General features: G+C 32.2%; 1 protein-coding gene across 3 annotated transcripts in view; it reads left to right on the top strand.

Annotated features, from left to right (window-relative positions):
- Positions 1-17,605, top strand: part of AP3B1 (adaptor related protein complex 3 subunit beta 1) — a 309,786-nt gene that overhangs the window by 209,428 nt on the left and 82,753 nt on the right. For all 3 annotated transcript variants that reach the window (XR_004233861.1, XM_003759422.4, XM_031966179.1), the window contains exons 20-21: positions 1,141-1,282; positions 13,512-13,584. Coding sequence is in view for 2 of the 3 variants with exons in the window: in XM_003759422.4 (XP_003759470.1) it covers positions 1,141-1,282; positions 13,512-13,584 (215 nt within the window). In the remaining variant the exon portion in view is untranslated. The remainder of the gene's footprint in view (positions 1-1,140; positions 1,283-13,511; positions 13,585-17,605) is intronic.

The following is a 17,605-nucleotide window of genomic DNA, read 5'->3' on the forward strand; positions in this document are numbered from 1 at the left end:
CTTTAAGAATTATTTTTAAAGGTGCCATATTGTTTTCATTCTCCATAAAAATCTTTCTATAATTAAATTTAGACATATAAAGCCTAAATATTTCATTAGTAAAGTAAATCTCTTATGCCAGGAGGAAGAGACAAAACACCTTGGGGTTCATGAATGCCTCTTCATATGTCCTTTTTAGACCTCAGTGTCAAATGCTTTGGCTTAAACATTGCTGATTAGGCACGAAGTGCTATACTCTATGTGCAGAGCAGAATTGAATCAACCCAAAAGAAATGTGAGATGCACAAAGTAAGAGAAGCAACTCCAAATGTTCATAGGACTATTGGTGTGCGACTTGTGGCAGAGCATTCCGAGCTCATATCTGTCTGATCAGCCACATCAGACACACTGTACCTGACTCTAACATAGTGATGTCATTTTGGTCCTCTTAAGAGAACGAAAGACAGCAACTAACCAACCTATAGTACATGAAAAATCACAGTCTGATTGGGCCAAGATCTAGTCATATATTTTGTGTTTGTTGTGTCTTTGCATTTTAGAATTTCTTTTAAAATCACACATAAGCAAATTATACAAACATGTCTCTCTCTGTGTATATATGTATATGTGTGCATATATACATGTTATATAAACATACTTAAATTTAAACGACTGATTTTAAAATTCATTATTTCCAAATCAAAATCTAAAGATTTGAGTTATTACAGATGATACAGTAAATGTTTTTTCTGATGAACTCAGTAAATTTAGTTTCCGTAGCCATTAATTATTTTTGCACTGTTATTGATGACATTGTTTAGTGTTATTTTATGACCTTTTCTAGCTATCCTATTTGAAGTATATGTGACTTTTAATGTAATTGATGAGTTTATAGATAATGATTTCCCTAGTGATAGATAATGCCATCTTTATTATCTTTCCATTAATACATTCTGGATTTTTGAGCCACCTTGAAATATCTTTTCATATACTAAAGAGAACAAGTTATGATACTCTTATTTAATAAAGGTTCTTTTGAATTTTTATGCATAATAAATTCATGGAACAGATAATCCAGTTGTTTCTTTTCATGTTTTTATTTGGAATATTTTATAAACATGTTTATAAATAATGACAAACATGGTATATATTGTTTTACAGTGATTCTGATGCTGATGAAAAGACAAATGCCAAATTGAAATCATCTGATTCTTCCGATTCTGATTCTAGTTCAATAGAGGAAAGCTCTTCAGAGTCTGAATCAGACACAGAAAGTGAATATGAATCAAGAAAACCCAGTAAGGTGAGATTTTTGATGTAGGGTATATTTATTTTTGGACTTTAATATTATAACATCATTTTCTTAGGGATCATTGCATTTATATTTTAAAACTAATGGAAAACTTTAAAATATAAGTTAACTTTTGGTCTGATCTTTCATGAACTATATAGGAATCCGTATTATGTTGAAATAAACCATGTTTGTGGTCAGAAAAGCATATTTATATCTGTGACTTCTTTTGCATTTTGCTCTCCTCATAAGCCCATCTGACTAACTTTTCTTTTTAGATGGATTAAAGAAGTAGAAATGAGGATTTTTTGGAAATTTTTTAGTATACTGAATGACAACCATGGGTAAAAGTGAATTCATCAAAGCAAGCAACTGCCTTCCCCTATGTAGTTATTCCTTACAGAATATAGGCATTTCCTTATTTTTCATTATTTGTCATAGCTCTTCATTTTATACATTTTTGTATATAGTACAATTGCAAATTTAGACTACAATTTGTAATTTGAATTGGACAGTTAAGGATTCTTATATTCATTACCTTTAGATTGCTCATTTTCAGAGTTAAAATAAATATTTTAGGGACTTTTAGAATTAAAGTCTATTAATTTATCTGTATATTAAAGATCATTAGGACATCAACTTTCAATTTATTATCATCTCATTGTCTTCATACCAAATTACCAAAAAGTTAAATATTTAAAAGATTATTGTAAATGCTCTAATTAACATTAAATACTGCTTATACCAAGAAACCATTGTTTGGGAAATGATGAGTTGACAATAATAAAATAGTGGAATGTTAAATGCATATACCTTAATTGAGTTTTCTTAAATGGTTTTGTTGATTATGGGTTGATATTTTCTAGCATATAGAATATCAAATTTTTCTCGAGTTGCTTTTTGTAGGATCTGTGAACTATACATGAGTTATTCCTTGGTGCTTAATGTTCAAATTCTGTTAGTCTTTATTGAGGAGGGCAAAGAGAATGTATAGAGACATTAGAGTGAAGAGATGTGGTTCATGGTAAATTATATAACTTTGGCAATGGAATTTGTGATGGTAATGATAGGTAAAGGAATACAAAAGAGGTTAGTGTGCTAAATTTATCCTTTACCTTTTTGTATCTCAGTCTACTTTATGCCTCAAAAAATTATTGAGCAAAAGTTATTAAGATTCAGGCCTACAGAATTCCTATATAACAATAAGTATCTTGTGTTCAATTAACTCTAAATGTAGAAAGTCATTGTAAAACAATGCAAGATGTTTCATAAAGTAAGGCTTTAGGAAACCATACCAGATTGCACTTAATAAATACATGTTAATTGATTGATATGTCCTTATAAAAATATTTCCCCTATATTATGAGCATCTTTTTTGTCCATTTAAAACTAAATAAAACTTATTTAAAAATCTCACTGATGAGTATAATTTCTTCCTTTCTCTAAATCCTCTTCCTTCTCATTTATTTGGAGAAATTACTAGTGCTTGATATATTCTCTACAAGTGATTTGGACTTTTTTATGTAAATTACTTTTGCCATATTTCTGTTTAGAAGAATTTGTTGGACATTTGTCAAATGCAAGAAACTTGTTGTTATTGTGCTTAATGACTTCTGCTCTAAATATTAACAACGAAGGCAAAAGTTTGACACTTTTTTCTTATCTTACTTTGGTAAAGAGTATAGAAAATTTATTGCTTTGCAATCTCCAAACTTCCCAAATCTTTTTTTCTCATTCCTGCATATTCTGTTTACTTCTAAGATTGTGTATTCAGGGGAAATGGGATGAATTTGGGATTGTAAAGCATTTCTCAAAGTTTCAGTGACTTTATTGATGTATTTAAAAATTCTTAATTCAGTTCATGATCTTCTGAGATAGGGGGTGTGATTTTTTGGGCTATTTAAAGCAGCTTCCTATATAGTGTTAATGTTGCCAATCCCCACCTCATATATAATATTGTAAGGATTAAATGAAATAACATAATAAAATAGATAATAAATTTAGATAAAGATCAAGAAGCCTTTCCCAACCCATCCTAATTCTAGTGCCTTTTCTCTGTTAATTAATTTCTTATTTATATTGAAAATATATCTTATTTGTAAATATTTGTTTACTTGTTTCCCACTTTAGAATATAAGCTCCTTAAGGCTGGGAACAGTCTTTTACTTTTTTTTTTTTTTTTTTTTTTGTATTCTCAGCACTTAGCACTATGTCTGGTATAATAGACACTTAATAAATGCCTATTGAATTCTCATTAGAGACAAAAAGAAAAAAAAAATGAAACAGCTCCTGCCCTCAAAGAGCTTACATTCTGTATGGGGGCATAGTATGATACACACACACACACACACACACACGCACATATAAAATATATGTAAAGAATTATAGAGAACAATATAGTTTTAGGAGAGAGAAACAGCTGCAGGAGAGATCAAGAGCAGCTTCATGCAGAAAAGGCATTTGGACCTAAATATTAAGGGAAATAGGATGGAGATGAGTTGGATTGCTCAAAAAATGGAGGATAACCAAAACATATACATGTAAATGAGAGATGTAGTATCATATATGAAGAATGGTAAGATGGGAAGTCTATCTGAACTGTAGAATACAGGAAGGAGAGTATGTACTAAAAGCAGGAAGAAATTTTGGGACCATTATTGAAGTTTTTATTTTTATCTTTGAGTTGGTAGGAAGACACTGAAATGTTTAAAGCAGAGGAATAATGACTTGGTTATGCTTTAGGAAAATCATTTTGGTAGCTATGTGGAATGGGAAGAGCTTTTGAGTCAGGGAGATCAGTTAGGTCATTGCAATAATCTAGTTGATGAGGTTCCGAATGGTGTTTTTGACAGAGAAGAACTAAAAAATGGATCCCTGAGGCAGGCAGGGAGAAGGCTGTGATAGAGATCAGTTTAGCTACATGGTCCCATCCTCTGGGGAGGTCGTCTAGGCTGAAAACCAAGTTATGCCAAACCCTTGAGACACACCCGAGAGGTCTCGAGCAGTCTCACTTTGCTGTGCCCTGCCAGAAATCCCAGTCATGTCCCTGGGGTTAAAATTTCCCTATAAAATCTACTTAGCCCATCTCAAGACTTCTGCCTTCTTTGGGTCAGTCTGGCTCTCTGCCTCATGGTGTCTTTCCCCTTCCCCATTGCCACCTTATATTTCCCCCAAGCCCACTATGCTTCTCACTTCTCCTTACAGCTAACTAATTTTTTAGGTCCCTTTCTATATTTAGCCTTCCAGCTAAGGACTGCCCAACCTCATGGTAATTTGAGTTCTACTGAGGAACTTGTCTTTCATATGCTCTCCCACACTATTTCATATTTATCCTTCCTGGTGTCTATTGTATCCCTTCATTTTGGATGTTAACTTCTTTTCCTAAATAAATCTACCTTTTGCCAAAGAGAATGGCCATTGTGAATTCTTCACATGACCAAATCCCAACTTTTGGTGACTGCCATCATTTGGTGACTGCAGGGGTCCAGCCTCTGCAGGGGGTTCAGGGGGCTGAGCAAGAGGAATAGGGTCGGCGTCAAAAAAGACAGGAGTCGTGGAGTAGTTTGAGTAAGGAACTGAGGAAAGTGATGCTCCCACTTCTCTCAGGCTCCTTCAGGCTTTATTTTATACTCTATCATGATCATATACTTTCCTTTAGTCAACATAGTCTTCAGACATGTGTCTGACTTATTGACCTTTATATGTTATTACATTTGACATTTAATATTTGAGTAAGTTTTTGTGGTTAAGTGTTAATTATTGATTACATTACACGAAGCCAGTAATGAAAGGTAAATGTTATACAAGGTTAAATGAGTGCTGTGTACATTTGATCTCAGTGCTGGGCTTTGCCAATCAACTTAGAGATTGCAGCTCCTAACAGGTAACCAACCCCACACCATAGAGCACATCATTAGGTGATAAATGTGAATTGCAAAAAAAGGGTCAGATTTGAGAAATGTTAATACAGATAGAGTGACAACTGTTGAATATATGAGATCAAGGGAAATTAAAAGTTAAAGATAATACTTGTTTTAAGAACTTGGGAGGTTAGAAGAATAGTAATGTCTTTGATAGAAATAGGGAAATTCATAAGGGAATGAGATCTGAGATTGAGAAAGACTTATGAATTCTCTTTTGCCATATATTAACTTTGAAACCTCTATAGGATATCCAGTTGGAAAGGGATGATGGTAGAAATAAGGATCTGGGAGTTATCTACATAGAAGTGATAATTAAGCCCATAGGAGTTGAGTCACTAAATAAAATATATGTACAGAGAAAAGAGAAGAGGGTCCAGGATACAGCTTTGGGACATACTCACAGATAATGTGCTATGAGTGATGATCAAGCTATGGAAACTGAGAAGGAATAGGTAAGTTAGAAGAGAACCAGGATAAAGTAGTACCACCAAAAACAAACAAACAAACAAAAAAACTAGGAGAGAGGAGAAGGTATTTAGCAAGAGTTAAATGCTGCAGAAAAATCAGTAATGATGAACATAGAAAAAAACTATCCTTTTCGGCAAGGCTTGAGATCATCCATTAGAATGTAAGCTTCTTGGGCAGGCACCATTTTGTGTTTTCTTTGTATCCTCAGAACCTAACAGGTGCTTGGTACATTGTTATTGCTTAATAAATTCTCAACAATTGATTACTTAACTGATTGGTAGCTTTGGAGAGAGTTATACTTATGTGATATCGAAGACAGGCTGTGAAGGTGAGGATATGAATGTGCATAGCTTTTTTGAGGAGTTTGACTATTAATGGGAAGAATGGAATAGCTCAGTAACTTTGTTGTTGTTCTTTCCAACTCTTCATGACTTCTTGGACCCTGGAATGCCCTTCTAACCTCCACTATCTCCCCAAATCCATCCAATCTCATGTTCATTGCTTCCAGGACATTATCCATCTCATCCTCAGTTTTCCCTTTCTCCTTGTGCCTTTAATCTTTCCCAACATCAAGTCTTTTTCAATAAGTCCTGTTTTCTCATCACATGGCCAAAATATTTAAGCTTCAGATTTTGACCTTGCAGTGAATAATCTTAATTTCTTTAAATACTGACCAATTTGATCTCCTTTCTGTCTGAAGAAACCTCACAAGTCTTTCCTAATACCACAATTTGAAAGCATCAATTCTCTGACACTCAGAATTCCTTTGGTAGGATCTACTGAGGGCTTTTTTTTTTTTTTTTAAGAATGTGAGGGATTGAAGCATATTGGTATGCAACAAAGAAGAAAACAGATAGGAAGAAATGAAAGATTGGAGAGCGAAGAAAGATGGACTCCAGCAATCCACTGGAGAAAAAGAGAATGGGATTAAGACCACATATTTGGAGTGTTGGTCTTGATAAGGACAAGTCCACATCATTATCAGAGATTTGGGTAATGGGAAGAATGGGAGATGATAACCAGAGTTTTGAGGTATAAGTGGCAGGGTAACACTCTTACTATGAATAATTTCTGTTTTTTTCCCAAGCATAAGATGAAGTCTTCAGAAAAAATAGTGAAGGCAGTGGTAAATGTGGAAGGTTTAAGGAGAGAAAAAAAAAAAGTTTGAGTTAGAAGGGGGGGAAAAAAATCTATGTGGGAAGAGAGAGAGAGAGTCACTTATTGAGTAAAAAGGTTGCCTTAGTTCAATGCCAAGTTTAAATTAAATTAGCATTAATTGAAGTGGACTTAACATTTTGGTTGTGTGTGAAATCCTCTAGTTCCAGTTAGCACATGAATAGAAGTAGAGGACTAAATTATTGTATTGTTTATAGACATAATCTGCTTTCTTTCTCTTTCATGATGTACCATCATCCATCTCTGTGTCTTGCATAGATTGTCCCCCAACCCTGGAATTCACTTTCTTCTCACCTCCATATCCTAGAATTCCTGGTTTCCTCCAAATCTCAACTCAAGCATCACTTTCTTTATGATGTCTTTCTTGGTTTTTCCAGTCGTTGGTGCTTTCTTTCACCTTCATTCTGTCCCCTACAATCACTAAGTATTTACACACAATGCACACTAATCCACATAGTGCATATGGATAAAATAAACATGTATATATGTGTATATCTACATTGTATATGATACATAAAATTTATATTTATTTATACACACATACATGGCATGCATGCTTAATAGTATATTATTTCCTCGAGTACAGAGACTGTTCATCTGTCTTTTTATCCCACATATGTCACACAGTATTTTGCACATATTAAGTCTTTAATAAATGTTTGTTGATTGATAATTTTTGTATTTTACTTATAGAATATGATTTAATTGAAAAAATAAAAATGTGTATGAATGATGCTATGTTCTTTTTAAAGGATTTTGAACATATTAATTATGAAAATTTTTCATAATAATTAAAATGCTTTCCTTTGTAAAAGGGTCAGCAGAAAAATCACTGATGGCAAGAAAAGATTCACATTTATATCACTTTATCTGCTATCTCCTGTTATAATTATATTTTATTCTTAGTTAAAATTATGAACAGAACAGATGGTGAAGGTTAGGTTTAAATTAATGTCTTTTAAAAAAGCTTCCCTTTTGCTAGAAATGGTACCCATCTTCATGTTAGTCCTTTAGTCACATATTTAAGTATAATATAATATTTTAACTATATGCAAAATATCTTAACAAAGTAATAATAATTAAAGTACCAACCACTGCTGTTTTAAATCAGAGTTGTCAAATACAGCTGACAAACATTTCCGAGGGCTTCCCAAGCCATATTAAAATATAATTTGGGAAATATTTAATAAGACAAATAAAAATAAAATAAAACACATATAATATTACATTTTAAAATTTAAGCCAGGATACAGTACTTAGAGATACTTATATATGATTTAGTGGCCCTCATTTCCATTTGATTTGACACCACTGTTACAGATGATACTGATAAAACAATAGTAATGAATTTCTTATGAAAAGACTTTTATTCCTTATCTTACATGTTTTCTCAGGACAGGACATTTTCATATGAATCCTACCTTATGCATGTCATTTTATGCAAAGCTAAAACCATCAATGTGAAATAATGCATTTTTCTAGTTACAAGAAGTATTTCACATACAGATCTTTTAAAAACTTGTATTATTACAGATATTCATAGGATCCTGAAAATAACAATTCACAGTGGTATGGTTGAAATTTAACAATTTATCTTCTAATTATCAAAATAATTAAATAGCATCTGAATGCATAGCAATGTTATAGGTGTGATTGTCTATTGTTATCACAAATTGAAGAGACCTATTGTATATATGTCATTATACTAACCCAGTTGAAGATTCATACAAAGAAATTGGTCCTGTATTTGGTGTTTCTTCCTGTATAAGATTTTAATACACAGATTTTAGATAGCTAACCTTAATATGTCATAAAGATCTGACAAATGGAAAATATCATAGATTAAAGCAGATTAATTCTGTGAGTGTTGTACTAATACAGAAAGATTAGGAAAATTTCCCGGGGAAACTTTATTCATATATATTTTGATTGTTTAAGAAATAGTTTTTTAAAAGGGTTAATTTTTTGACAGTGATATAAAATTTGTGGATTTTGAAGACTTTAGATTTTGATATAAACTATCTTAAGTTATTCTGTTAAGTGAATAAATAATAGTTTAGTTTTTACTGAATTTAAACAAATGGGAATTGCTTTGGAGTTCCCAGTGCGTTCTTGTTTTAAATTTAATATTAATTTTATCAGCTGTACATAATTTGCATGGAGGCATGAGAATCAATAGGTTGCCTTGACAACTCTAATTGAAAATATTTCGTGCAAATATTTGCCCTATAAATTCTCCAAATATCTTCCCTTATAGTACTAGACATTAGCATTGAACTGTGTCTTGGATTTCACTATTGACTTTTGTTTTGGTGAACTTTGCATAATATTTATCCCATTTTGTAATTTTAAGATTAAAAACTTTTTTATATCTTCATGTGAATTACATTAGCTTCCTGTCATGCTGTACCTATGTATCTTTCTTGCTGATTTTATTAAAATGAAAATGAGTGTTGAGAATAAGCAAAAATCTTTACAGGTATAATACACATTTTTTTTGTGTGTGTTTCTATTTGAAACTTAATAGCTACTTGAGAGACCTGTTTCTTCCCCATTTTCAGTAACTTGACATGTCTTAAACAGAGGATTTGATATTTTTAAACTGTGCCTTACTATTCCATTAAAAAAAATTGAATTCTTGGAAGTATTCAAAGGTGTAATTGAATATTATACAAACAAAATGCAGATTGGAGAAAGATACATTGATAGCCAGATCTTTTTGTGCTGAGATTTTTAGGAGCAGTTCCCACTGCCCTTACAAGTTTAATACAGTCACTGAGCTGTTAAAAACCTAATCCCATATTTAAAAAAAAAATACAAAAACAAATTGTCTTATCTTTCTGCCTGATCTCTTTTCAAGTGCTAACACAATGGAAACAGTGGGTGATCTGTCAATGCGTTTGGTTTGTCAATGATGGTTTTATATAAACATTGGTGGGATAAGAAATAAAATTCACACAGTAAAATATGATTTCATCTGCCTTTTTTCTGCAGCTCCGTGGCTCATGCTGCGGTGTGAAATTCTCATTTTACACACTTTGCAGGCGGAGCACATGAATTATGCATTGAGCAAGAGAAATCTCCTGCTTCAACTCCTATATGCATTTACCCAGGTTCTGTCTCTATTACCAAGATGAATTGCAAATGGAGGAATGTTAGATGGAATATGGCTCTTAACTTCTTTGTTTAGAATTCAGATTTTTCTTTTCATAGTAGATGCTTTGAATAAGAAAATGTTTTGATTTTCTAAAAAAAAAATTTAGATAAACAATGAAATATAATGTAAGAGGGAAATGCCAGGCACACCACAAGCTTTTTATAGCTTTGATTTGGAATGCAAGGCTTTTTCAATTCAGCAGAAATGACCATTATCTGTTGCTAATGTTGTATTTCAGTCACTATTATTTGCTCTTCCCAGAAAGTCAATGAATTTCTGTCCTTTTAAGACCTTTTTCTTTGTCTTTTAAGTTCTAATAAGAGCTTATGCCGATTTCATCTGCAGCTTTGTTCTGTGTATGTGACATTATATATATTTAGTAGATATTGTTATATATTCTTAGCTGTGCAGTAGGAAATAAGATGTAGACTTATTTCAAGCTGTACTTTGATCTTGATTTGATGGGGTGCTAATTTTTCAGGTGATAGTCATGCTCTATGGTAGCTTACAGGAAACTACACTTTTTTTTGCTCAGTGAAACATTTTCAAATGTCACATGGTACTAAGCTTTTTTGCTGGGTAATGATAACCTGGATGAGTTGGGATTGTTATCTTGAGTCTGTGTTTTCACTAAACTTACAACTTTTTGACTCTAAGCTGTGGAACCAAAATTCATCTGTTTATTCTGGACATTAAAGCAATTTTTTACTTGAGATCACAAAAAAAGGCTTAAAAATTTTAAAGAAGAAAAGGGATTGTTCATTTAGTTGATGTTGAATTGTCAGTATGGAAAAAATATTTGGGTGAAACATGTCTTAGAAGCATTCAGCTTTTATAATTTTGGAGGAAATTGTTTGGAATTTCTGATATTATTAGAAGTGGTATGTAGGTAGCATAGTATGAAGAGTGAATATCTTTATTTTCATTGTTTCTTGAATTTATGGTAGTGACCCCCCCCCTTCACATTCCAAATAACATAGATTTCTAAACATATATTTATATAAGAGATATAGAAAAAAGAGGGAATAGGAGGAATGTGCCGAGGGAAAAATTGGCATTAAGTAAATCTTGAAATTATTTAAAAATTATGCATAGTGAATATAAGTATATAAATAATAAAGTAATTTGGCTTATGTATCATTCACATAACACATACAATATCTTGGGCCTTCTACTTTCTTTGTTTTGTCTTCATGTTTTCATCTTTAAAAAGCAGGTGTTGGTAGATAGTATTCACGTTAAACATTCCTATACCTATGACTCAAGATGATTTAACTTAAAGGAAATATAGTTCTTAAAGACAAAGTGACATTGACTCTGATAAATTCTTCCTGAATTCCTATTTGGTTACTCAGCATTTAGTATGTGCTTATTTATAAGTCATGAATTAATTTACTAGAGTGTACTATATATATATCCCAACAACTGATTCTTAGCATATTAACAATAAGCAAGAGACTTAAAAGTTTCGGAAATGAATTATTGGTCTGGTGTAGCTATAGCCAAATTTATTCACAGTGTAAGAAACTTGAAGTTTAAACTGTCAGTTTGTTCCCCAGGATTTTGGGAGTAGGCATAATGGTTCTTGGCCAACAGGGTCAGACCAAGATTATTGCTTCTGGATTAAGAACAAAGGAATATATGTTTAGAACCTTAGCAATGATGGATTAAAAGTGAAAAGGTACATATTTTATTCTTATTTGTGAACCAAAACTGCTATATCCTTTGGAACATAGATAACTTGGCTACTAGAGAAATGTCAACAAGCTTTACTTCTCTAATATTTAAAGGCTACTTAGAAGAAAATACTTTAGAATTAAGATTCCATTAGATAATTAGATGTGATCATGCATTGACTCTCAAAAGAATAGGGATAGTTTAAAGGAAAATGGTGAGAAAAGGCACAAAGCTAAGTAGGTGAGCTCAATTGTGTGTGTACACATGTATGTGTGCATGCACTTGAGCATGTGTGCACATACATGTGTGAGTGAGAGAGAGTGTGTGTGTGTGTGTATTTTCATCTCCACTGGGAAAGATTATATGTGATCTACTCATTTTTATGTTTCCAATTTTGTAGTTTGTATAGATGAAGTAGAGGTCTCGATTGCTTGCGGAATGAAGATATCACATAATGTTCAAGGGCATTAGTTATATAGTAAAGTAAGGGAACTTTAGTTTTTCGTAGAAAAACTTTTTTAAAAGGAAATTTTCTTAAACCCAGTTTTCCAGGAATTGAATTTGAGATTCCAGAAATTGAATCTTATTACTATGCTCACAGGGCTATAAAACTGTGCATATCCTTAGATTCAACAACACCGGGATTAACTCTATATTTCAAAGAGATTATTAAAAAGGGGAAAGGACCCACATGTACAAAAATATCTATAGCAGCTTTTTATGAGGTGGCAAAGAATTGGAAGTGGAGTGGATACCCACCAGTTGGGGAATGGCTAAACAAGTTGTGGTATATGAATGTAATGGAATACCATTGTGCTATAAAAAATGATGAACAGACAATTTTCAGAAAAACCTGGATTTATAGGAACTGATATTCAGTGAAGTGAGCAGAACCAGAAAAACATACACATTAACAGCAACATTGTGCAATGATCAACTACAATAGACAGCACTTCTCAGCAATACAATGATACAAGACTATTCAAACAGACTTATGATGGAAAATGACATCCATATTTAGAGAAAAAACTATGAAATATGAATACAGAGTAAAGCATGCTTATTTTCATTTAAAAAATAGAATCTCATTCCTTTGAGAATGCTTTAATTTTGTTGCTGCTGCTGCTGACAAAGAAAAGCAGAATTTCTGAATTGTAAAATAAATGAATAAAATAGCTAGAATTTTTTCTCTTCTTGAATTCTTTGTGTGAATTTTTTTGAATACTTGTTTTGTATATAAAATTTATTTTCTTTGAAAAGAAAAAAAAAGGAATAGGTATTATTTTCAAGTCTTTCCTTTAGACAGTTGTTCTTAACTTTATCAAAGTCCTTAAAATGTGTGAAAATGTGGTAACATAGTAGTGAGTCAAAGGAGGGGAGGGAGACCCTAAAAGCAGTTAACTAATATGAACTCCTTATCTGTTATAAAGCATCATTTTCACATATTAAAAGATTGTAACTTATTTGAAAATTTTGATTTATTTAATTTTGTTGTTTTTATCATAACCAAAAATTGATTTTTATGTTCCTAAAGTATTTTATTTAATTTAAACAGTTCTGATTTTAATCTTCAAGTTTTTTTTATTGAATATCCATTCATCTATGAATAACATATGTTTTTAAGACATTTATTTATTATTTAGAGATAGAGTATCATCTAGTCATTTATGCCAAAATTTTAAATTTGCAACTTACACTTAAAAACATTTTATGTATACATTGAATAATATTTAAGACTCTAAGCAAAACACACTAGCACAATTTGTTTTTGAAATTCAGGGAGAAATTATTTTTAAATGGAAAAATATGTAAACTGTCAAATATGTGTTACTTTTGACAGAAAGAAGAGAAGAAAACTTGGCCAGAAAGACAACCTAATAAAAAAGATGTTTCTCTTCTAGATCTAGATGATTGTAAGTATTACATCTTTGAAGTTTATAATTTTCATTTTGATCAACTGATTTTTTTTTTTTATAGAATCTCTCTTTAATTCAACTTTAGGCATCTGTTAAATACTTTATAGAGTGAAAGGCCTAGATGGAATTTTCCTGAAATCATATGTCTTGACATTTAGGGAACAATTTGTATTTTTCATAGAAGGGATAAGGCCGTAATAATGGACCATTTAGAAAAGTTACTAGCAAGGAAATTGCTTTTTTTTTTTCCTGTGTTGCACCTTTGCAGAATACCTACCTTGCCTCCTCTTAGTCCTAATTTTGATAATTGTTTCTTTTTTTTTCCTCTTCATAGTTTTCTTAACTACCACAGCTGTCTTATGAAAATAAGAAGAGGATCTGAGCTGTATCTTCAGTGGAAAATTCCATCCATAGGCCATAATTAAGGTCTAGGAAGTTGCCTAAGGCAAATAGAATGCAAATAACTTACCCAGGGTCCCACATCTAGTAAGTTTAAGAGTAAAAATTTAAGTCTTTCTGACTTCAAGCCTAGCCCTCCATCCGAGATACTGCAACAGCTACGTGCAGGGTATTCCAAAAATCTTATTAGTAATAAGCTTTTAAAGCTTAAAACTGCTTAAAACTTTTGGTATACCCTGTATATGAATAAAATCATTGGGTAGAAGAATTTTTTAAAAATCATTTAAGCTTATTTTACTTTGGTAATTTATACCAAATACTAATAAAGAAATCCCTACATCTCAAAAAATATCATTGGCATTATTGCTGTGTAAAAATGAGGATTATATTGGCACTACTACCACTTATAAAACTGGGGGAAAGTTGACAGGTATAGCACTTAAGTATAAACCATTGCTTTTCCTTTCCAGTTAACATTTCATATAGGGTCAATCAAATGCTAAGAATAGCAGCTCCTAACTCATTTATATAATGAGCATCATGATACCTGTCCTGCCTATGTTAAGAGTGTCATTGTGAGAGTCAAAGGAGATAATTTATGTGAAAACATGTTGAAGACTTCTGAAGTAATATATGTTTAAGTGTGATATTTTTATCATCTTTAATCAGTCAGTAAAAAATTATTAAATTTCTGTGATTGATCATACATTTGGGCTGAACATTAGTAGAGGAGAAAGATGAGTAAATTTGTGTGGCTATGAGATTGTAAGATAATCTCTATTCCATTGAAACAGTTCTGTTTGTCCTTTTAACTAATTAATTAATTAATTTAGACATCCTAACAATTAAATACAAAATATAGAACATGTAAGGTTTTTGGTTTTTTTTTTAAAGAAATAAGATAAAAGACTCAAGGGCACACACACATATATATTTATTAATACATAGAATAATTATAGTGATTTGACATTGAATTTGTGTCTGAGTTTCTTGACAATGAAGGCTGAAGTGAAAGATACATCATATAAAATATTTTTCATTGTGTAATCAAAAAAAGGATTAAAATTTGTCTGTAAAGATGGTTTTCCAAGATTATGTATCTTAATAACTAAATTAATATTTTTATGTGATAAAAATCTCATTTAAAAATAATAGCCAAATTGAACCTATTATACACCTTGTTTCAAGAAATATTCATATTTCTGGTGCAGTGGATAGAGCACCAGTCCTGAAATTAGGAATACCTGAATTCAAATCTGGCCTCAAACACTTAACATTTCCTAGCTGTGTGATCCTGGGCAAGTCATTTAACCCCAACTGCCTTATCAAAAAAAAAAAAAAAAATAGAAAGAAAGAAAGAAATATTCATCTAAAACACTGACCAGTATCCCCCTACCTTCTGAAAAACTTTCTTTTGACCTCTGTGAATTCTATGAAAATTGTATTATTCTGTCTCTTTTATTATTTTTGGATTGTACCTTTTCTGTCTTTTTTTTCCTGCTTACCTCATTTTCCCCATCCACATGAAAGCTGTGGAATTGCATCAAGGCTCAGTCTTCTCATGTTTTCTGTCTAAAACTTATTGTATCTGCAGATGATCCCCAAATCTGTCTCTCTAGCACTGTCCTCTTAACCAAAGTGTCAATTGTATATTTTCAGTCCCCTCCTAAACATTTATATGTCTTATAATTTAAATTCACCTGCTCCGTAATCAAAATTCTTCATTTCTGCTAAATGATACCACCAGTTGACTCTTTCTTCTTTATTTATTCCCTTTCTCTAATCACTGATTGTTTCTAATTCTTCCTTCATTCTGTTTCATTCTTCCTTCCCCCCCCATTTAAAAAAAAAAAAAACAAACATTTTTATTTAAAGTTTTGAGTTATTATACCCAAAGTGCTATGAAATTGTGCATACCTTTTGATCTAGCAGTGTCATTACTGGGTCTGCATTCCAAATTAAAAAGGCGCCAACATGTGAAAAAATGTATGTAGTAGCTCTTTTTGTAGTGGCAAAGAATTGAAAAAAGAGTGGATACCCATTCATTGTAAAATGACTGAATAAGTTATGACATATGAAAATGGTAGGATGTTATTGTTCTATAAGAAATGATGAGCAGGCTCATTTCAGAAAAGCCTGGGACAACTTACATGAATTGATGTTGAGTGAAGTGAACAGAACTAAGAAATAAAGTACACAGCAACAGCAAGATTTAGTGATGATGACCCATGGTAACATAGCTCTTCCCAACAAATTAGTGATCTAAAGGAATTCTAGTGAATTTTGGATAGAAAATGTCATCCACATCCAGAGATCGAATTATGGAGACTGAATGTGGACTGAAGTATATTTTCACCTTTTTTTTTTTTTTCTTTCTCATGGTTTTTTCCTTTTGTTCTGATATTTCTCCCCCAACATTATTTATATGGAAATATGTAAAAAATGAATGTACATGTGTAACCCTTAAAAATTTAGTTAATATTAAAAAAGAAAAAAAAAAGTTTGAATTCCAGAGTCTATTACTTTCCTCCTCCCTCTGCTCTCTCCTCTCTTAGATGATAAAAAATCAGATATAGCTTATTAAATACATGTGCAATTATGTAAAAAATTTCCCTAGTATTCAATTTGTACAAAAACACTCAAAAGGAGAAAAAATGAAAGAAATTGAAAAATGACATGCTTCAGTCTTTGTTCAATCCCTTGTCTCGAAGTGGATAGCATTCTTCATCATTAGTCCTTTGAGGTTGTCTTGGAACATTGTATTGCTGAGAATAGGTATCACTTTTGATCAGAGAAATGCAAATCTAAAGCAAGTCTGAGATACACCACCTTCCACCTATCAGTGTGGCTCATATGACAAAAAAGGAAAACCTTAGATATTGGAGGGGATGTGGGAAAACTGAGATGCATTGTTGGCTAAACAGCTTTCTGTTTGATTATAATGGAATATTATTGTGTTGTAAGAAATGACAAGCAGCATGATTTCAGAAAAACCTGGAAAGACTTATATGAACTGATGAAAAGTGAAGTGAATAGAACCAGGAGAACATCGTACTGTGTAATAGCAACATTATTTAATAAAGAATTCTATAAAGCATTGCAGTTAAAAGCCCTCAGATGTAGAGGGCTGAAACTATTGGGTTGATGCACTGAGGTCGGGACTGCTGAGCACTTGAGCCTAACTACTGATTGGACAATACTCTATGGGCATATGCTTGGAAAATGGTCCTTTCCACTATCTGTACTGGCTCAATGATTAGTGTGTAGAGAATTGTAGGAGAGACTAGGGGGTGGAGAAAAGCTAGCCCGAGGCACACTCTCCGCTGTAGATGAGAGGAAGGAGGTTGAAGAGAATCTGCTTCCATCCTGTTCAATCCTGAGTCTGGGGACCAAGAATAAAGACTGAGGACTTTTGCTTATTCTGACTCCTGCTGATTCTGGGGCGTCCTGGGTGCTAGCGCAATCGTTACACTCAGGCCTAAATTATTGTGATAGGTTCCTGATTGAACTTCTTGCCTCTTTTCTTTGTTTTTTCCAGGTTATCCTCCACCTCTCACCAGCTTAATCATGATAAACACATTAGAATTGAAATTAGAGGACCTATTATCACGATCAAGAA

The sequence above is a fragment of the Sarcophilus harrisii genome, chromosome 1 (genome assembly GCF_902635505.1).
Source record: "Sarcophilus harrisii chromosome 1, mSarHar1.11, whole genome shotgun sequence".
Lineage (NCBI taxonomy): Eukaryota > Metazoa > Chordata > Mammalia > Dasyuromorphia > Dasyuridae > Sarcophilus > Sarcophilus harrisii.